Source organism: Eurytemora carolleeae, unplaced genomic scaffold, assembly GCF_000591075.1.
Source record: "Eurytemora carolleeae unplaced genomic scaffold, Eaff_2.0 scaffold938, whole genome shotgun sequence".
Classification (NCBI taxonomy): Eukaryota; Metazoa; Arthropoda; class Copepoda; order Calanoida; family Temoridae; genus Eurytemora; species Eurytemora carolleeae.
The window spans coordinates 98,491-122,466 of NW_019402169.1; the positions used below are offsets into that span (position 1 = coordinate 98,491).

The 23,976-nt window shown below is 32.2% G+C and overlaps 1 protein-coding gene across 1 annotated transcript; it reads left to right on the plus strand.

Annotated features, from left to right (window-relative positions):
* Window positions 1-10,063: 10,063 nt before the first annotated feature.
* On the plus strand, window positions 10,064-11,887 carry LOC111718069 (probable ATP-dependent RNA helicase ddx42). Its single transcript, XM_023493558.1, has 2 exons — window positions 10,064-10,091; window positions 11,376-11,887. Exons 1-2 carry the CDS (start codon window positions 10,064-10,066, stop codon window positions 11,885-11,887), a joined length of 540 nt encoding a protein of 179 aa, XP_023349326.1.
* The last annotated feature ends 12,089 nt before the right edge of the window (window positions 11,888-23,976 follow it).

A 23,976-nucleotide genomic window follows, 5' to 3' on the forward strand; every position in this document is an offset into this window, starting at 1 on the left:
GTCTCCAGTATCTATGTCTCCAGTATTAATGTTTCCAGTATCTATGTCTCCAGTATTCAAGTCTCCAGTATTAATGTCTCCAGTATTCAAGTCTCCAGTATTAATGTCTCCAGTATTTATGTCTCCAGTATTCTACAATCTCTTCTGGTTTCTTTGTTATAAGCTTTTGTTTAAATTTCCTTTATTTGCTGAAAATGGATTAATCAATCTTAGAGACCATTAGATAGTTAGATAGATAGTCAGATAGATAGATAGATAAATGAATAGAAAGATAGATTGATGGATAGATAGCTAGATAGATAGTTAGATAGAGAGATAGATAGAATAGATAGATATATAGATAGATAGTTATATAGATATATAGTTATATAGATAGATAGATAGATATATAGATATATAGATATTTAGCCAGATAGATAGATCGATGGATAGATAGTTAGCCAGATAGATAGATAGATAAATAGATAAAAAGATATATGGATAGATTGTTAGATAGATAGAAAGATAGATAGATAGATAGATAGATAGATAAATTAACAGAATGATAGATTGATGGATAGATAGGTAGATAGAGATATAAATAGGATAGATAGTTAGCCAAATAGATAGATATAAAGACAGAGGGATAAATATATCTATAGATAGATAGATAGGTCTCCTGGGAACCAATTGCTCTCGTAATTATATAATCAAGATGTTTCCGCAAAACAACAACAATACACATTCCCTTTATACCCTCTCTTTACAATCCCTGTTTTATTGTATATCCTTTATTCAATATCCATGGTATATAGTGAACTATGTTTATTGTATATCCATGGTATATAGTGAAATATGTTTATTGTATATCCTTTATTCAATATCCATGGTATATAGTGAACTATGTTTATTGTATATCCTTTATTTAATATCCATGGTATATAGTGAACTATGTTTATTGTATATCCTTTATTCAATATCCATGGTATATAGTGAACTATGTTTATTGTATATCTTTTATTCAATATCCATGGTATATAGTGAAATATGTTTATTGTATATCCTTTTTTCAATATCCATGGTAAATGGTGAACTATGTTTATTGTATATCATGTATATCCAATATCCGTGTTATCCAGTATCCTTGGTATATGTTGGACTATGTTTATTGTATATCATGTGAATCCAATATCCTTGTTATCCAGTATCCTTGGTATATGGTTGACTATGAATATCCTGTATATTTAGTATCCTTGGTATATGGTGGACTATGTATATCCTGTATATTCAGTATCCTTGGTACATGGTGACTATGTATATCCTGTATATCTTGTATATTCAGTATCTTTGGTATATGGTTGACTATATTTATCCTGTATATCCAGTATCCTTGGTATATGGTTGACTATGTATATCCTATATATCCAGTATCCTTGGTATATGGTTGACTATGTATATCCTGTATATCCAGTATCCTTGGTATATGGTTGACTATGTATATCCTGTATATCCAGTATCCTTGGTATATGGTTGACTATGTATATCCTGTATATCCAGTATCCTTGCTATATGGTTGACTATGTATATCCTGTTTATCCAGTATCCTTGGTATATGGTTGACTATGTATATCCTGTATATCCAGTATCCTTGGTATACGGTGACTATGTATCTATGAAGTGCCAAGATGTCACTATTATCAAACTAAATAGTATTCACTGCAGTCACATGCCAACCCTTACTTATATACAGATACAGATATAGAGTTAAATAGATAGATCTATGGATAGAGAGATAAATAGATAGATAATTAGATAGATAGATTGATAGATAGATATATAGATAGATTGATAGATAGATAGATTAATAGATAGATAGATAGATAGATAGATGGATAGATAGATAGATAGATAGATAGATAGCTAGATAGATAGATAGATAGATAGATAGATATATAGATTTATATATAGATAGATAGATAGATAGATAGATAGATAGATAGATAGATAGATAGATAGATAGATAGATTTATTGATAGTTATTTAGATTGATAGATAGATAGATGAATATAAATATTTTTGGATAATAATTTAATATTAAAATGAATAATTTAACAGAACATCAAATGCTCTTTAAAAAGGAAAAAAGAAACAGAATTATAATTATTATCATCATGATTATAATTATTTTATTTTTACCATCTTAATCATCATTGTTTCCATCTTAATCATCATTTTTACCATCTTAATCATCATTTTTACCATCTTAATCATCATTTTTACCATCTTAATCATTATTTTTACCATCTTAATCATCATTTTTACCATATTAATCATCATTTTTACCATCTTAATCATCATTTTTACCATCTTAATCATTTTTTTTACCATATTAATCATCATTTTTAGCTACAAAGCTTGCTAGAAACAATGTACCTTGAGTTTACATCTGATAGGTTTATGACTACAAGTTTAAGTGAGATAATAATGCAAAACGAATATCCAAAAGGGAATGAAACACTACAAAATTGACTCAGATTTTTACTGTCAGAAAGGGTTCTGTTTTTTCTTTTTTTATTTTTAATCAAGAATCTAACTTCATTTTTCTGTCTATTGATTAATTATCTATACTTTTCATCCATCTATCCTTCTATCTAACCATCCATCTATCTATCTGAACGTCTATTTCATCTATCTATCCCACTATCTATCAATCTATCTTTCCATCTGTCTATCCATCTGTCTATCTATTTCATCTGTCTATCCATCTATCTATCCATCTATCTGTCTATCTAGGATTGCTGTGGGGTAAATGTGGTTTAATCATTTGGAATAACACATTCATCTCCTATCTATCGATATATCTATATATCTATCCAATATCCTTTAATCCTTTTATTCATTCATTTTTCCATCTTTCGTCATATTTCATAATTTATTCATAAGTTTCATCAGAGCTTGTAACTATTTAATGAGATAGCGCTAAACTGCAATATATATGTGCCTGCAAATCAAATATTCAAAATGGAAACTTATGATTTAAAGTGATTAACTAAATCTAAATGAATGCATACATAGTTTTAGTTGCTCTGATTAAATGATGCGGATAATAGCCTTCTAAATGGATTACCAATACAAAATCTAAATGGATTACCAATACAAAATCTAAATGGATTAACAATACAAAATGTTCGACCTCAGGTGGATTTTTTTTAGAATATTATTTTCTAATTGAGTTAATTGTCACAATTTATTTAAAATCATTGATTCATAAAACACCTAGATATTAGACGTGATGTTCTTTTTGTTAATAAAAATGCAGAAAAAGGCGCTAAGATGTTCTAGCATCTAAGTTTCTATCAATCATTATTCCAGCAACAATATCTGTACCATTTAACCTAGTAAACATTAAACTATTTATCTTCTATCTTCCTTTCAAACTATCCTTCAATAACAAATTCATAGATTTCATTTCATACATTTCTAATCAGATAGGTCTAGAGGGTAGATAGATAGATAAATGTAGAGATAGATAGATAGAAAGACTTGGGTGTTCTTAGAAATCCAGGCCAATGTGTGTGTGTGTGTGCGTTGTTGTGAGTATTGTGTATGTTTGATAAACCATTTAGATTGAAAGTTGTATTTATGATTTTTAAAACCGCTGGTAAATCTCGTACTTTGTTCTGTGCTTTAATTGGTTAAAAATAGAATGTAAGTTGTATCATATTATTTTTTAAAGCCACCAGAAAATATACTCGATCCTATATTCTGTGCTCTAATTCGTAAACATATTTTTCTATTATAATTGCGTTCGTAAGTAAAAAACTGTTCTTGGTTCAGCGTGAATAGTATTTATGTAAACACTCAATCTAAACCAATTTCTTAATATCAGAACATTTCAGGACTTTGTTTACACTCAACACTCCTAGAGTGTGTGTGCTCTGTTTGGAGTGATTGTGTGAGTAAACTCTAGTATTCAACCAATTATATTGTTTATTTATTTCTCCACCAGCTCGGGATTGTACGTTTACTTGTAGACTACTGTTTGCAGTTCAACGGAAGTGTACACTGTACACGTTTCAATGTTCGTTAAATGAGCAATAAAGCTTTTGTAATTTCTGTAAAAGAAAATTTGATTTTATTTTTGTTTTCTCTATATCTGACCTTTTTCTGGCATAGAAAGATAACTTTGGCCGGAGAAAAAGCCGATTTTTTGTTCAGAATAGTGTGTATAGAGAGAGAAAAGTAAGACTATTACCAATTAACAGCGAATAGGCTGTTTAGTTTACCCTGAAATTACCCAAACAAGTGAACGGTCTCTTTAACTTCTTCATGTTTCAGAATAAGGAATAAATAACCTCTATGTAATCTCAATCTGACCTCAATCTGTCTTGAATCTGACCTCAATCTACCTAAAATCTAACCTCAATCTATCTAGAACTAACCTCAATCTATTTAGGATCTGACCTCAATCTATCTAAAATCTGACCTCAATCTATCTAGAACTAACCTCAATCTATCAAGAATCTTCCCTCAATCTATCTAGAATCTGATCTCAATTTATCTGGATTTTGACATTAACCTGACTAGAATCTGATCTCAATCTATCTAGCCATGATTTAATCTTATTATGACCTCTAACATTCCAACCTCTATCTGACCTCTAAAGCATCTTTACAACCTCTAACTAACCCCAAAAGCATCTACCCAACCTCTATCTGACCTCTAAAGCATCTACCCAACCTCTATCTGACCTCTAAAGCATCTACCCAACCTATATCTGACCTCTAAAGCATCTACCCAACCTATATCTGACCTCTAAAGCATCTACCCAACCTCTATCTGAACTCTAAAGCATCTACCCAACCTATATCTAACCTCTAAAGCATCTACCCAACCTATATCTGACCTCTAAAGCATCTACACAACCTATATCTGACCTCTAAAGCATCTACCAAACCTCTATCTGACCTCTAAAGCATCTATCCAACATCTATCTGACCTCTAAAACATCTATCCAACCTCTATCTGACCTCTAAAGCACCTATCCAACCTCTATCTGACCAATAAAGCATCTATCCAAGATCTATCTGACCTTTAAAGCATCAATCCAACATCTATCTGACCTTTAAAGCATCTATCCAACATCTATCTGACCTCTAAAGCATCTATCCAACCTCTATTTGACCTCTACGTGTAAACATGAATCCCCTGCACTGTAAATGATTTAAATATGAGAGATATGATGATATATCGTACCATGCAACTATGGAGATATAGAGCAGTTAGATAGATAGATAGATAGACAAATATGCAGATAGATAGATAGATAGTTAGATGTATAGCTAATGTTTATAACTTATGGGCATCATTGGGGCAAATGGTCATTGAGCAATTCAATAATAAATAATCGGTTCAGTGCATTCATTATTCCTTTTCCTAGGATACTGTTAGTTCCAGGGGNGGGCATGTGTGTCAGTTTAGTATGAGTTTGTTTATCAAAAATGTAGTTTGATGCTAGATGTTCATGTTCATAGCTTATATATATTGACGGTTTCTCAAAATGCAATAAAAGCAATCCAGTAGCGATATTTGGTATTTTTGTGTAAAATTTTTTAGATAAGAATTTTATTGTTATGTGTTTAATAAAAGTAAAAACTTTAAATATTTAACAAATAACTAAAAAAAACAACGCCCATCTTCGAAGCATCATGTATATTTGTATATATTGGATAACATGAATATGTGGTGTTGGGTTTCCATTTATATTCAGAAATTATCAGGTACTGTGATCTATCTATCTATCTATCTATATATCTATCATCTGTCTATCTGTCTATCTATCTATCTATCTATCTATCTATTTATCTATCTATCTATCTATCTATCTATCTATCTATCTATCTATCTATCTATCTATCTATCTATCTATCTATCTATCTATCTATCTATCTATCTATCTATCTATCTATGTTTTATCAGCATCTCGTCATATGTATGCATTGGCTGTCAAAACCATGAATAGATCTTTAGATCTATCTATCTATCCGCCTATTAATATTTGACTATATATATTAAACTATGGGACTTTATAAATATATAGATATACGTGTACTATATCCACATATCTATTTATCTATATAAAATTCTTCAGTGAGACCAACAAAACTGTAAAATAGAAAGACGACATTCAAGCATTCTTCTGTGTTTTTAATGTTGTTTTACTACAAATAGTTTTATCATTAGCTTAAAAATCAACTTATTAAGTAAAATAGTTTTGTTTACACTGCATAATTCCTATGTTTCATGTTTAATATCAAAACTAGAATATTACAGTCCTTTTCCCATTTCACAGTTTAATAGGTCTCACTGCATCTATTTTAACCCAAATAATGAGATAACAGTGCCATCAAATTACATCAATCTTGAGTAAATTTCAGGAAAAGTTTTGGAACGACTTCGCGACATTGATTGATTGAAGTCTTAATGTAGGCAAATAAAGAAGTAATTGTAAAGATTAAGGGAATATATATATTTACTTTGCTTGTCTGTTTTTCTGGTTCTTTGTTTCTTTGTATCCAATAAATGTCAAAACGGCTGAACCCATCGGGTCCAAATTTTGTGTGGGACTTACATGACCCCAGGGAAGGTTTATTAATGTTTAGAATTATAAATGGTTGTCTCCAAAAAAGGTAGATTTTCGTAAAATTTTGAAAATCCACAAAATTTTTTAATTTTGTTTTATTGAAGAGAAAATGGTAAAAGAATTAAAAGTTGAAAATAAAGATGGGCACGGAGCGCCCTAAAAACCTAGTAATGTAAATACAAGGAAACAGAAATTCCGTAGAGGTGTCTCTCACCCCGGACTAACCAGAGTGAGCAGCATTCGGTTTCTTATATTTGAAATCAAACCTGTTTTGTTCTATAATTCAACAATCTTTTACCTTACGCATTTGTTAATTCTATACTTTTTCAAAATGCATATGCCGACGCAAATGTATTAAAAAAAGACTAAAAAATTGTGTTTAAAGGGTCAAATTGTGATCGAAAGTCACAGCTTTCTGGAATATTGACAGAACCGTTAAATCCACGTGCTCTGAAAACTCATCCTATGTGGTCATCCTATGTACTTGGTTAAAAAATAACGATTAAATTATTCTAGAACCAATGAACTTGGCAACTTTCTGGGGGTGCCCAGAATTCTTTTTTTTTTTAAATTAACATATAAAGTTAGTATATATCTTCTTAAAAAAAGTCTAGAACAGGTTCTATTGTTTATTTAATAACCGCCTCTGCCACCGGAAAAGGGACTATTAGTGGTTTTATTCCAGTTGTAATGATTTCTGTGGTTTTTATTCCTTGTCTTACTTGAGTGTGCAGATCCGTTCCTTCCATTCGTTTATTCATTCATCCTTTTTAGATCCGGTTCCTTTTCATTCATTTGTTCATTCATCCTATCTTAGATCAGGTTCCCTCCCTTCAATTATTCTTCATCCTTTCTTAGATCCGGTTCCTTCCATTCATTTAATCTTCATCCTTTCTTAGATCCGGTTCCTTCCATTCATTTATTCTTCATCCTTTCTTAGATCCGGTTCAAGTCCTCCATTTTTTCATACATCCAGTTCCTTTAATTAAGAAATGATAAGTATTTCAGTCCTATGTACAAATTGGATACATACAATATATAAACCCAAATATAAATATATCCATAAATAACATATATTCAATATTTTCCCGTATTATTATAATAATACTTGTCTTTCAAATTATTCACGGAAACCATCTTCCCCCTCTCACGTCTATCCAACCATTTTCAACGCTATCTATCTATCTATCTATCTATCTATCTATCTATCTATCTATCTATCTATCTATCTATCTATCTATCTATCTATCTATCTATCTATCTATCTCTATGTTAGATTCTCCGCGCCCTGACCCCATCTGTCCGAACCGAATTGAAAAGTCAGATAACTCTGAATGTGAATCCATTCACATTTTTCCTTTTTATTTATTTTTTTGTATTTTACAAATGTTTAAGTTACTTTCGAACAAATAATTTTTGTTTGATTTTTAAGGTTTATTTTATGTAACAAATAAGAAGAAAACGAAAGAAAAGGATGGGCAGTATCTAAAAGCATTGAAAAGGATTTTCATAAGGATGTCTGGACTGAAAAAAAGTAAGACAGGACGACAAGCCGCGGTAAAGAAAAGATCCCTCGAACCCGCCGATCTGGTGCGTATAAGATTATTTTTGTTAATATTAATTTATGTTCACGCAGAATTAATACGGTTGTCAATCTCAAGTATTTGAGAGGGGGGGAGCAAACATCTCCCTGCAGTACACCTCTCCTCCTACACACTAGATCTTTCACACACACACACCTCCTCCTACGCACATTCTCCTCTTACACGAACTATCCTACACACAACATACCCCTCCTCCTTACAAGAAATCTTACACACAACATAAAATTTCAAACACTTGAACTCACAAACCATCTCTCACAAACCATCTCTTACAAACCATCTCTCACAAACCATCTCTCACAAACCATCTCTTACAAACCATCTCTCACAAACCATCTCTCACAAACCATCGCTCACAAACCATCTCTCACAAACCATCTCTCACAAACCATCTCTCACAAACCATCTCTCACAAACCATATCTCATAAACCATCTCTCACAAACCATCTCTTACAAACCTTCTCTCACAAGCTATCTCTCACAAACCATCTCTCACAAACCATCTCTCACAAACCATCTCTCACAAACCATCTTTCACAAACCATCTCCCTCACAAACTATATCTCACAAACCATCTCTTACAAACCATACCTCACAAACCATCTCTCACAAACCATCTCTCACAAACCATCTCTCACAAACCATGTCTCACAAACCATCTCTTACAAACCATCTCCATCCCAAACTATCTCTCACAAACCATCTCTCACAAACCATCTTTGACAAACCATCTTTCACAAACCACTTCCCACAAGCCATCTCTAATACATCCTCAATAAACCCTATGTCAGTGAAGTAGTTAGCTAGCTATTGAACTAATTGTGCACTGCGTGCGAACAACAAAACAATTAAAACTGAATTAAATGGACAGAGAAGTTAATTGCGAAATTATATTCATTTGGAGTTTCCTTGTATTTACTGAACTAGATTCATTCATAATCTATCAAACCATCTGCTCTTTCTACTTCTCGTCCTTCTTCTCCTGCTTCTCCTTCTTCTCCTCCTTCTCCTCCTTCTCCTCCTTCTCCTCCTTCTCCTCCTTCTCCTCCTTCTCCTCCTTCTCCTCCTTCTCCTCCTTCTTCCTCCTTCTCTATTTTGAGTGGGTAAGGGTGAATGTGAGTTTTCTGAGTGTTTGTAAGTTTATTATATGTGTGGTCCAAAAAAATGCTCTATCATGCACTCCTTACCAACTCTTAAGTATATAAAAGTATATTTAAAGAAACTCTTCTCAAAGTTAACAAATAAATAAATCAGAAGTTAAAGGAATTGTTCACCAAAATTAGGGAAGAATCCTGAGAGAATACTTAGTTTGTTCTGCAATTATTTACTTAAAAAAAATTTTAGTGGATAAGTTTTTTTAATTAGATGAATTGGACACCTGGTAGGTGACAGTTTTCATATTATTCCCCTACCTTCTATATAGGTGGTAGTAATTATATTTATGAATGTTAAAGGAACAGTTTTCAAATTATCCACTACATAATATTTTTTTGCGCATTTTCAAAATTTTACAAAAATAAAAAAACTTTTAAACACAAATTTTTAAAATTTTGTCAATCATAAACCTTCCCTTGGGCCATGTGAGGTCCCACACACAATTTGGGTCTGATCGGTTCAGCCGTATTGACGTTTATTGGATATAAACAAACAGACACCCAGACAAGCTAAATATATATATAGATGGGTTACAAATTTTAGTATCAGTTGGTTAACGAAGACGACCTCCAATCAAAAGTTGTCTTTAAAGAAATTCTTCCTAATGTTTTTTGAAAGCAGGAATAGACTATAGCCGTATTGATTGGATTTGGAAGCAGTTTGCTTGTGTGCTTTAAAATCATGCAGATCTCGCAAAAGAGACATACAGGTAAAAAATTGCAGTGCCAGCCAGCCAAAGAAGACGCCTCTAATCAAAAGGTGTTATCTTGATATGTTTCTAAGAATTATTTTTCAGGATTCACTTTCGTCGTAATGATTTAGAGAAATTTTTCTTTTTTGTTGCAAATTCATTGCCTCCTTCTGTATAGGTAGTATAGTGAGTATATTTATAAATATTAAAGCACCAACTCACGGTAATTATTCATGGGGGGGTTCAATCCGCAGAGTATTTAAAAAAAAATCAAAAAGTAATTTTTTTTTATTTTACAAAGAAAATAATTTTTGCAACAAACCTGAATTTGTTAATCCCTATATTATTGCAAGCCAATGTATTAGACCTTGTAAAATAGGTACCAGAAAACCAGAAAACCAGAAAACCAGAAAACCAGAAAACCAGAAAACCAGAAAACCAGAAAACCAGAAAACCAGAAAACCAGAAAACGAAAACCAGAAAACCAGAAAACCAGAAAACCAGAAAACCAGAAAACCAGAAAACCAGAAAACCAGAAAACCAGAAAACCAGAAAACCAGAAAACCTGAAAACCTGAAAACCTGAAAACCTGAAAACCTGAAAACCTGAAAACCTGAAAACTGTCCTCGAAAAAAACCATTTGTGTGGGAAAATGTTCTTGCAGACTTTAATGCATAAATTGTCTTTGAAAACGAATCTATTGATAAAAAGTGAAATAGTAACTTGGGGTAAATTATCCTTCAGAAAAAAGGCAATGGTAAATTGTAATTGGGAAAAATAATCAATGGTAAATTTTAGCTGGGAAAAATGATCAATGCTAAGTTGTACTTGGGAAAAATAATAATTAACAAATTGACATTGGGGGAAAAAGTCTGAAAAATTATCGGATGGAAAACAAATTTTTGGAAAAATCTCCAAGTTGTTTTTCTTTTTACATACTCCTAGATTTCTTCAGCAAACTTTGGGCAAACTTTAACTAATTTTAGAAAAGCAAATCATTGCTTATACACGTCCACTGAAGTAGTAGAGGAGGGGGGTGTTAAGAAGGTTGGGGTGTGTGAAATTGTCAAATAAAAGAAGATAGAGCACATCCTTAGCTTAATACTGGGTTCTCATAACTTTGAACTGGTTAGAAGAAGAAGGTTAAATCTGTGCAACTTTACTGGCTGGTACAACTTTGAGACCTCTTTTCTCTAGTTTTATTCTTAAATATGAGAAAAATAAATTTATCCAGCAACATATTAGAACTTCAAAACATTTTTATTCTTTCCAATAACTCTTTTAAACTCAATAACTCTTCAGACTTCAATAACTCTTCAGACTTCAATAACTCTTTAGACTTCAATAACTCTTCAGACTTCAATAACTCTTCAGACTTCAATAACTCTTCAGACTTTAATTACTCTACAGACTTCAATAACTCTTCAGACTTCAATAACTCTACAGACTTCAATAACTCTTCAGACTTCAATAACTCTTCAGACTTCAATAACTCCTCAGACTTCAATAACTCCTCAGACTTCAATAACTCTTCAGACACAAATAACTCTTCAGACTTCAATAACTCTTCAAACTTCAATAACTCTTCAGACTTCAATAATTCTTCAGACTTCAATAACTCTTCAGACTTCAATAACTTTTCAGACTTCAATAACTCTTCAAACTTCAATAATTCTTCAGACTTCAATAACTCTTCAGACTTCAATAACTTTTCAGACTTTAATAACTCTTCACACTTCAATAACTCTTCACACTTCAACAACTCTTCACACTTCAATAACTTTTCACACTTCAAAAAGAGGAGTTATGATTGAAAAAATATAATATTTAAAACTTATGTGAAAATTACTTTAGTTTGACCTGTCAAAGTAATCTTATATGCAACGTGCATTAATAATCGAAAAGAAAACATTTAGTATGTTTTTTTACATAAATGTATGTATAATGGTTTTATATCCGGCCCCTTTTATGGAAAAAGCTTCAGCTTTTAACTGTCGATTTGAAAGTCGTCCATTTTTTATAATTCTAAAACATTTGATAGTTTTTTCTTTTCAAATTAGCTCATTTTCAAAAAAGAAAAAAACGGACCCAATCCCACAAACAATTTTGGCCCAATCGGTTCAGCCGTTTTGACGTTTATGGGATACAAACGGACAAACAAACAGACAGACAGACAAGCAAGTATATAGATAGAAGCTTTACAGTTTGATTTTTCTTTTTTCTTATCGAATTTTTCGAGAAATTTTTACAAGTTAGAACATCCGGTATTTCCGGTTTAAAACTTTGGTCGAGATTTTTCGCTTTTATTTTTTTTTCGATACAAAAACGGTTTGGTAAATTTTGACAATGTGAAAGACCATTGCTGTTTTCGTGCGTTTGACAATTTGTTTAATCTAATTAATCAAAATCTAATAAAAAGCTGGGGGTCTCCAATGAAAATCTAGAGTCTGCAATGAGTTAGCTTTGGGGGTCTCCGATAGTATTCCAAATGATAATGATTTCTTCCAAGACTCTCAAAATGGCATTCGAAAAATTAACAAATTCTTTGAATTCATAATTCTAAGTTTTTTAAAATGAAACTTATATTTTATATATATATAGCAAGGTAATAAGGCAAGGAAAGTTAATTGCGGTCGCGTATACTCTGCGTACATATTAAAACTAGTTCTCTATGGGCGGAATTTGTAAACAAGAATAGATGCATCAGTGTTCGTCTAGTATCCGAGGAAGATAAAAGCATTTAATTTTTACAATGTTGAAAATTTACATAATAGTTTCCTATGACCAGAATATTTCATAGATTATTTGTGTGAAAATGGATTCCATGTGAGGCTGTGACATCCGTCTTGTGTTTACTTGTCCGCCCAAAGACAGTACACTGCAGTACAAAAAATGCGTAAACCTTTGAAATAACTTTCTTTGCATTAGTACCTTGAGTTATAGAATTTATTTTCAAACACAAAATACAAAAGAATAATGTATGCTGTTTCAGCTTAAAATAAAACACGAAAGAAAATTTATTATTAGCCAAATAAAATATGATGTTTAATAATTTTGTTCTGATCGGTATTTGTTGAAACAGACTATTCATATTGAAATCTCTACTGAATATACATTCATTTTGGATTTACAAGTAAATACTTAGTCAGCACTCAAATAATCAAAACATTTTCAGGAATGCATTAATTGAACTTATAAATAATTGATTCAGCAAATGTAGCAATGTATTCTTGTTGACTGTAGTAGACTTTGACATCTACCATAAGCATACCCATACTCGTCGACTGTATTAGACTTTGACATCTACCATTAGCAAAGGGTGAGAACCCATTATTATTGACTGTACTAGACTTTGACATCCACCATTAGCAAAGAGTGTGAACCCATTCTTGTTGACTGTAGCAGTCTTTGACATCTACCATAAGCAAAGGATGTGAACCCATACTCGTCGACTGTATTAGACTTTGACATCTACCATTAGCAAAGGGTGAGAACCCATTCTTGTTGAATGTAGTAGACTTTGACATCCGCAACTAGCAAAGGGCGTCAACCCATACCTGTTGACTGTAGTAGACTTTGACATCCACCACTAGCAAAGGGTGTGAACCCATACTCGTTGACTGTAGTAGACTTTCACATCCACCATTAGCAAAGGGGTTGAACCCATTCTTGTTGACTGTAGTAGACTTTGACATCCACCATTACCAAAAGGGTTGAACCCATTCTTGTTGACTGTAGTAGACTTTGACATCCATCATAAGCAAAGGGGTTGAACCCATTCTTGTTGACTGTAGTATACTTTGACATCCATCATTAGCAAAGGGGTTAAACCCATATTCGTTGACCGTAGTAGACTTTGACTTCCACCCTTTCGTACATTAACATACATCATCTTCACATGGAACATATTGCATCGGCACATATCATTTTGTTATTTTTAGACCAGGAACAATAATCTTAACCCTATCTCTGCTGGGGTACTTGAAAACCAGGATAATGTCCAAATATGACAAATGATACATCATTAGAAAGCTCTTGTGCTCTACTTTTAGAATCTGCAAAAAAATTTGCAAATTTGCAAAAATTGAATTTTTTATCGCAAAATCCAGTTATATAGTAAAAATGTCTGCAAAAACAAATTTGTCAAAAAAATAAAAAAATATACATTTTTGAAAAGCCCTTGACCATGCCATTTCAAATATGCAAAAATTTTTGCAAAATTTTAAATAACATGATTTTTAATAAAGAAAAACTAAAAATGTGCCAATTTCCTTTGACAGGTTGTTTGCAAAAAATTTGCAATTTTTTTTTCGCAAAACTTGTGCAATTTGTTTCCTTTTGTCAAAGGCTTTCCAAAAAGCTAAATTTTATCAAAATCTGACAAGTGAAAGTGGGTCAAAACAAAGATTTAGTTTGTTACAGGAAAAAGCAGTCATTCAGGCAGTGTGCCTGAGGACTCAGGCAGTTAGTATTAAAGCCCTGTTTTAGGCCTAATGGGAGGGCTATGGGTATGTAAGAAAATTCAGAAAATTTCAACAGCCTCAGACCAATACTTTTTGAGTTATGTAAAAAAAACTACAGGGGGGGTCAAATTGACCCCCCCCCCCAGCGGGAATAGGGTTAAAGGATAACGGGAGCAAAATTGGAAAAAAACTTTTTTGTAATTCTCAGTGGAAATATTAAATAAATAGATGACTAGAAAAAATCATAAGGTTTTACATGATGTATAAAAAGAAAAAAGCTAAAAAAAATAGCGTCATCGAAATACAGCAGAAAAAAGCTTATTTAGATAGAAAACTAGATCTAGATAGATATATATATCTAGATAGACAGTAGCTAAGATAGCTAGAATATTTAAATAGATATATAGATAGAAGCTAAGATATAGAATAGATAGATAGCTAGATATATAGATAGATAGAAGCTAGGATAGAGAATATATAGATAGGAATGCAGATAAGTAAACTACTTAGCGCTCTCATATCATATCTTTACAATATACCTAGTATACCTAGTACAAAAATATACTTTACAATATACCTAGTACAAAAACATACTTTACAATATACCTAGTACAGAAACATACATTACAATATACCTAGTACAGAAACATACTTTTCAATATACCTAGTCAAAAACATACTTCATACCTAGTGCAGAAACATACTTAATACCTGGTACAAAAACATACTTCACAATATACCTAGTACAGAAACTACTTTTCAATATACCTAGTCAAAAACATACTTCATACCTAGTGCAGAAACATACTTAATACCTGGTACAAAAACATACTTCACAATATACCTAGTACAGAAACATACTTTACAATATACCTAGTCAAAAACATACTTTATACCTAGTGCAGAAACATACTTAATACCTGGTACAAAAACATACTTAATACCTGGTACAAAAACATACTTTACAATATACCTGGTACAGAAACATTACTTTTCAATATACCTAGCACAGAAACATACTTTTCAATATACCTAGTACAGAAACATACTTTATAATATTCCAAGAACAGAAACATACTATTATAATATACCTAGTACAGAAACATACTTTATAATATACCTAGAACAGAAACATACTATACAATATACCTAGTACAGAAACATACTTTATAATATACCAAGTACAGAAACATACTTTACAATATACCTAGTACAGAAACATACTTTATAATATACCTAGTACATAAACAAAATTTACAATATACCTAGAACAGAAACATACTTTACAACATACCTAGTACAGAAACATAATTTACAATATACCTAGAACAGAAACATACTTTACAATATACCTAGTACAGAAACATACTTTACAATATTCCTAGTACAGAAACATACTTTATACCTAGTAAAGAGGCATATTTTATTCCTAGCACAGAAACATACTTTATAATATACCTAATACAGAAACATACTTTATAATATACCCAATACAGAAAGATATTACATAATATACCTAATTGTCGTATGCATTCTCCAAGATAAATAGTCTAAGTTTGAAATATCAAAGGTTTACACCATCAGGTTAAAAAATATAGAGATTAGAAAATAAGAGTTTTCAGTTTTCAGTAACGTTATATTTGTTTTGTCCAAATTCTTGACATTCACTGGCAAGGCTAAGTTATAAAAATCCGCAATTGAAAAGTAAAAAAAATCTATGAAATAATTAGGGTTTTGTACACTGTATTTCCAATGTATTCGTTCATAAAAGGATTTCTAAAGTACATAGAAACATTACATTTACACATATATAAACCACATATTTTCGCAGACAAATTATTCATGTTTTCATATTTGACCTTGCATTTAGTGCTTTTTTTCTGCTAAATTTTAGCGTTTTGTATACGCTTATTCAAAACCATAAAGGCCCAAAAACATCATAAAATATCCTTTAAAAAATATTTTACTAAAAAAATCTTTAAAAATCTAGAACCTTTTGGGCGTTGTCCGTACATTTTTAAATTTAAATTTTTTCAAAATTTTAATATTTTTAAACCTCTTCTCCATCTTGCAATGACCTAAAAAAGGTGCGCACACGCCAAATGGTATTTTATAATAACAGAGCAACCCATAGAGACCAGGCTAAATTATACTATTTTAGGTCGTAATTTACGAAATATACTCGGGATAAACTCAAGTTTAACTTGTTAGAAAAACATTAAGAAAACAGATGGGAGGGGGAGACAAAAAGTTCCTGCTCATTACAAAACATCTTGGGGCAGTGCTTTGCTAGAGACCTGAGTATAGAAGTCGTTAAAGAGCTAGGGTGCATCTATATATATATATATATATGCTGGGTATGGAGATTGTTTTGAGGTCAAAAGATTTGAACCCCCTGAATTCTCCTTCTCCTGCACCCTTGAGATCTGAACACCCTCTATTCTCTTTCTCCAGCACCCCTGAGATTTGAATCCCTAGTTTTCTCTATATCTTGCACCCCTGAGATCTAAACCCCCTGTATTCTCCTTCTCCTACACCCCTGAGATCTGAATCCCCTGTGTTCTCCTTCTCCTACACCCCTGAGATCTGAACCTCCTGTGTTCTCCTTCTCCTACACCCCTAAGATCTTAACCCCCTGTATTCTCCTTCTCCTACACCCCTGAAATCTGAACCCCCTGTATTCTCCTTCTCCTACACCCTTGAGATCTGATAATACATATATATCCCCCCTTTTATACATTACGTTAATAACTTCTATAGATTTGTTAATACAAATATTTTCTCTCACATATTCGAAAGTTTTTCTAACATTGCATTTATTTCGTGGCAATTTAACAAATAAAAAACAAACAGATTTATAAAAACATTTCATGAAGATATTTTGATTACAAAGTTGATATATATACCAGAAACTCCAAGTAATCTAAATTGAAACTTTAGAATTGAGAATTATGTTTAGTCTCTATAGCTTGGGAACCCAGCTTTGCCTGAAAATATCTAAACTTTTCCTTTTCCAATCACAATTTGAGGCAGTCTCATGGAAGAATAAAGCGGAATAAAGACGACATTAAGGACGAAAGAATGCAGTGGTACCAAGAATAAAGGGTAAAATGCAAACGACAATTTGAGTGGGGAAAAGGAATTGCTGTCCTGTATATTTACCATTTTATTTTTGGGAACACCAAATATTTGAAAAGTCGTCTTCATTTATTATTTTATTTTGGGGAGCACCAAATATTTGAAAAGTTGAATTCATTTAACATTTTATTTTAGGAAGCACAAAATATTTGAAAAGTCGTCTTCCTTTACCATTTTATTTTGGGGAACACCAAATATTTGAAAAGTCGAATTCCTTTACGCTGGGTTTCCATGGTGTTATATTCCAGTTGCCTCTCATCATTGGTCTTAGTTAAATGTTTGTTTAATGAAAGAGTCAATGACAAATAATGAACGGTGATCATTGCAGTGGACTCGGCCTCACGATTCACAAAGATACCGTTTTTTATTTAAAGGGAGTGTTCGCGAAAAATGAAAATTATGAAAAATCAACTATATACAAATGTGGCGAAAGATAATCGATGACTATGGGTTGTAATATCTGAATGATTTGTTTGAAATTAAATTGATTTTTTTACGTTCAAAGTAGTATGTTGCATCTTTCTGAATTTGTATGGACACTACGTTCTTCGGTATTAGTCATTTTTAACAATTTTCTCCTTATAGACGCAACAGATAGAAGTAAGATTAGTAGCGATCAAAAGCGTTTTTTTTATCGCACTAAGCCTATACCCTTTCATTTTTCGCGAACACTCCCTTTAAGTGACATTTGATATACACCATAATTTCACGTATACCTTGAAAAGGGTTAAATAATGTCAATTTTCTTCTGTGTCTTTGCTCCAGTGGTAGTAGCATTTATAATTCACGGGATTGTAGCCGTGAGAATCATGTCCTGTTTGACTTCTTTAGCGGACGGGTTTTAGCTGGACTGATACAGTTCTGGACGAACTTTTAAGAGTACGGCATTTACTACATGTTCATAAGTCCCATTAACGAAAGATATCTAGCATTGAACAGAAATCCGCGAAATAATATTCAATCTATTGTATATTTGTTCTGCATATTTCTTATAGTTGTATCTTGTATACTCAGAGTGATAGATTGATATATTGAGGGTGCTGCTGACCACTCTGTAATATTATAATATATGTTTATGTAATACTAGAAGTATGTATACATACTCTACATATAGATCGATAAACCAATTAATAGCGTGGTTGCCCCCCCCCCTCTCATACCAACCAAATCTAATTCCAAGATTAGATGCAGAGAAAAAACATAATTATCAGATAGAAACATGACCTACTTTAGATTAGATTAGAATATATAGTGAATTAGAAAAGATTTGACTAGATTAGAGTAAATTAGAAAATATTAGTTCAGATTAAATTAGATTAAATTAGATACGATTATATTAAAGTTAATTAGTAAATGCTAGTTTAGATTAAATTATATAAGATAAGATTAGATTAGATTAGATTAGATTAGATTAAAGTGAATGATTAAATGCTAGTTTAGATTAAATTAGATTAGATTAGATTAAAGTGGATCTGATTAGAAGATTTTACTGATAGATTAAGTTTAGAATGGATTAGATTGGATTTTAGATTTATATCACAAGATATATAGATTAAATTATAAAATAATAGACTAGATTTTAAAAGATTAGATTAGATTTGATTAGATTTAACATAATTAGCTAGACTTTGTTATAACTAATGAAATAGACTAGATAAGAGTGCAATCAGTTTAAAATTAATAATATTAGATTTAATTAGTTAATATATTTTCTATCAATTGTAAAAAAAAATAATTACGAAATTTTGCCTTTTTTTGTGTCAAATTTTTATTTATTTTGTTCACTTACATCTGAAATCCGAACCCTGCAAATATGTTTTTTAATCCAATGTTGATTGCAAATCAAGATGTGCACGCTCTCAAGCAAAATTCAATCAATAGCCTGCCAATTAATCTTTTAAAACTTATTGGGACTGTAAGCGTAATTTCAAATGACCTTCCAGTCAAAGAATTCCATGTTCAGATTCACAACAGTACCCTTGAAATCTTCGCTTGCACTGTCTTTAAGCCAGAAACAACTGCGTTGCAATTAAGAGTTAATATATCTAGGGTTGGTGAGGTAAAACGGAGTTAATATATCTAGGTAAAACGGAGTTAATATATCTAGGGTTGGTGAGGTAAAACGGAGTTAATATATCTAGGGTTGGTGAGGTAAAACGGAGTTAATATATCTAGGGTTGGTGAGGTAAAACGGAGTTAATATATCTAAGGTTGGTGAGGTAAAACGGAGTTAATATATCTAGGGTTGGTGAGGTAAAACGGAGTTAATATATCTAGGGTTGGTGAGGTAAAACGGAGTTAATATATCTAGGGTTGGCGAGGTAAAACGGAGTTAATATATCTAGGGTTGGTGAGGTAAAACGGAGTTAATATATCTAGGGTTGGTGAGGTAAAACGGAAGGCTAAAGTCGAGGCTGCCTAAAAGATTGATGATTAACTTTCCTAGCTCTCTAAATTTCAGTGCGTTAGTCCGTTTTTTTTTAACTCCGCCTGATTTATAGAAATGAGCTAATATCTCTCCTGAAAATCCTCTGGGGTTAAATTGTAAATAAACAATATGTGAACACAAAGGTTGTCTGTGTACTGCAGAATGTACCGGATATCCGGGTACTTAGCTCAGCAATAAACAAACTCACACCAAACTACATAGTTTGAAAATTTGTCACCAACTTTTGAGTCCGGATTATTGTATGGTTTTTACTTTTTTTGTAGAACGAATATTAAGATTTCATACAATGCTGTAAAGTTCTTGCTTTTTTTCAGTTTTGGGGATATTTTTTGGTAAAAATCCAGACAGATTTTAACAGAAAAACAGTCAAAAAACCTTTCGTCGAAATGTAGCATGGGGTGCCGGGTCCCTATGGCCTGATTAGCCTATGCAGGTAGAGCTTATGCGTAGTCTGTATTAGTTTGTGGTATACATTAACTTTGATAAATAAACATTAAGGGCTGACACATTATTATCAAAAACAAACTAGTTTCAGCATATCCAATTCTTTAATAAATGAAGAAAAATGTTAAAAAATGATAATATGACGAAATAAAAAAATTGAAAGAAAATGGATCATACAATTTGCATTGTGCTTTATGATATATGGGTCAAATAATTAGAATTGACATTTTTTAACAATAACTGTTTTTTTTGGAAAATATATCAATAATATACAACAAGGTGTAGGAATTATGATCCACCCTGTTCATATGAAACAAATAAATGAATTCTGATTCCCCCTGCAGATATATAGATAACTAAGGATACATCAAGAATAGATTAAATGATCATACCAGGAGAACAAGTAAAATTGGGGAGGGCGATGAAATGTGGACTTAAATGGAGGGTGGTTAGGAAAAGAGTACTTTTATAAAAACTAAACTGTTTACTGAGACATCCGGAGAAAAGTTTAAAAAGAGGATCTTTTTAAAGTAAAATGGCTGCTTATGGAGTCCTAAAAAAGGATTAAACGTAAAGTTTAAATTTTTGATTGTTAATATCGTAGATATTAAATAGTTTCTATTTAAATATGTGCAAGTTAGAAGTAATTAGAAAGTTTTTTTAAATTCTACGAACATTTTTATAGTGCACGAATAATGTAAGATCATTGGGTCCTAAAAAAATCAGCAGACATACACCGAGACGACGAGACGACATACAACAGACCTACACCGAAACAACGAGACGACAGACAACAGACGTACATACACCGAGACGGCGAGACGACATACAACAGACACACACCGAAACGACGAGACGACATACAACAGACATACACCGAGACGACGAGACGACATACAAGTAACCAGTATCGTGAAAATAATCTTTTTAAGTGAAATCAGTTTGTGAACACTGGAGAATTTAGACAACAGACGTACATACACCGAGACGGCGAGACGACATACAACAAACATACACCGAGACGACATACAACAGACATACACCGAGACAACGAGACAACATACATCAGACATACACCGAGACAACGAGACGACATACATCAGACATANCGATACACAACAGACATACACCGAGACGGCGAGACGACATACAACAGACATACACCGAGGCAACAAGACGACATACTACAGACATACACCAAGACAATGAGACGACATACAACAGACATACACCGAGACAACGAGACGAAATACAACAGACATACACCTAGTCAACGAGACAACATACAACAGACATACAATGAGACGACGCGACGACATACAACAGACATACACCTAGTCGACGAGACGACATAAAACAGACAAACACCTAGTCAACGAGACGACATACAACAGACATACACCGAGACAACGAGACGACATACAAGTAACCAGTATCGTGAAAATAATCTTTTTAAGTGAAATCAGTTTGTGAACACTGCACAATTTCTGTGGTTCATGTTCATTAGACAATTTAAAATCATAATTTGAGTTTATATAGTCGTCTTTCTAGTTCACAGTTTTGTGAGTTTATATAGTCGTCTTTCTAGTTCACAGTTTTGTGAGTCCCATTGTAGTACAAAAGTTTGAGCTCTCAGGCAAATATTAATCTAAATTTTGACAATTACTTCTTTATAAAAAAAATCTAAAAGAAAGTGGTTTTAATGTGTGAAAAGTCAATGGCTACAAATGATTAAAATGAGTTGGTGAGGAAAATTAAAGAGAAGGGCGTTGCGACTCTTTCATGTCAACCCAGTCATGAAAATTGATGCAACATTTCCTAGCTGTCTGAATCAACGTGAGCCAAGGTTGTATAATACTCTCGTATAATGTTGTATAATGGTTTCTCTCGATAGATGAAAACCTGATTTGACGTCACCGATTATATATTATGAGTGACGTCATATGAGGTTTTATCTATCTAACTTAGGAGACAACATTGGAAGTTTGATCATTTTGATGTATCCCCCATCTAGAGGTGAAGATCATATTTCAATTATTAGTTGAAGAATATGAATAAAACATGGATAATTGGGAAACCATCTTATATATAGGGATATTCATTCATTCATTCATCTATTCATCCTTTCATTCATTCATCCTATATATAGGGATATTCATTCATTCATTTATTTATTCATCCTATATATAGGGATATTCATCCTTTCATTCATTTATTCATGCTTTCATTCATCCTTTCATCCTTTCATCCTTTCATCCTTTCGTCCTTTCGCTGATTCATTCATTTTTTCCTGTTTGGTCATTCATTAGATTTGAAAAGATTAAACAGTGGGAATTCATGGATCAATTGTTCCTAGGACATGCATAGGACATGCATAGGACACAAAGATACAGCCTGCATATATTGTTCCTATAGGGCATGCATAGGACATGTATAGGACACAAAGATACAGCCTGCATATATTGTTCCTATAGGACATGTATAGGACACAAAGATTCAGCCTGCATATATTGTTCCTATAGGACATGCATAGGACATGTATAGGACACAAAGATACAGCCTGCATATATTGTTCCTATAGGACATGCATAGGACATGTATAGGACACAAAGATACAGCCTGCATATAAAAAGTCTCTTCAATTTTTGAATTGACGCAACGCCTGGGCTTAGATGTTAACTCTTTTACTCACTTATGCTTTTCTGTAGCCCTTTACATGTACATTTTAGCAATGGTTTATAAGAAGTAATTTGAACAATTCTCATCTATTTTTGCTTGAGAGCTTGATACCTTTAAATCATAGTGAGGACATTTATAGGACATGTACATTGACACATCATCCAAAAATTACACTTTTATGTTGCGATTTTTTTTCTATTTATCTATCTATCTATCTATATATATATATATATCTATTTATCTATTTATCTATCTATCAATATATGTTTATATCTATCTATCTATCTATCTATCTATCTATCTAACTATCTATCTATTTATTTATGTATCTTTCTATCTATCTATCTGGTATCTGACCCTCCTGTCAGTACCAGATTGTCTGGTCCCGAATAAAACAAAGCAAATGTAGAGATGAACCTAAGAGTACATATTAGTATATATTGTATTAACATAATAAATAGAGATACAACATCTTGGATATTTCTCTTATTTTAAAGAGCTTTAAATTTTTAAATTGTAAACTCCGGTTCATGTACAGAAACTAGAGCATGCTGTACAGTACATACAGATTATATATGGCAATACGGGCATGCACAACCGATGTACATTTGAATAGCCAAGCGGGGCCAATCTTTGCGGTCCTAGTTTGGACTGTACCGCCACTTTACAATTACTAAAAGGTCATACAAGGGTGCGGGCATTACACCAAATTTATAGCTGTACAGTACAC

Bases quoted from the DNA above. Each gene is read 5' to 3' on its own strand.
- LOC111718069 (XM_023493558.1), top strand. From the start codon at position 10,064: ATGCAGATCTCGCAAAAGAGACATACAG. The intron at 10,092-11,375 runs GTAAAAAATTGC...ATAACTCTTCAG, and splicing joins CTCGCAAAAGAGACATACAG to ACTTCAATAACTCTTCAGAC.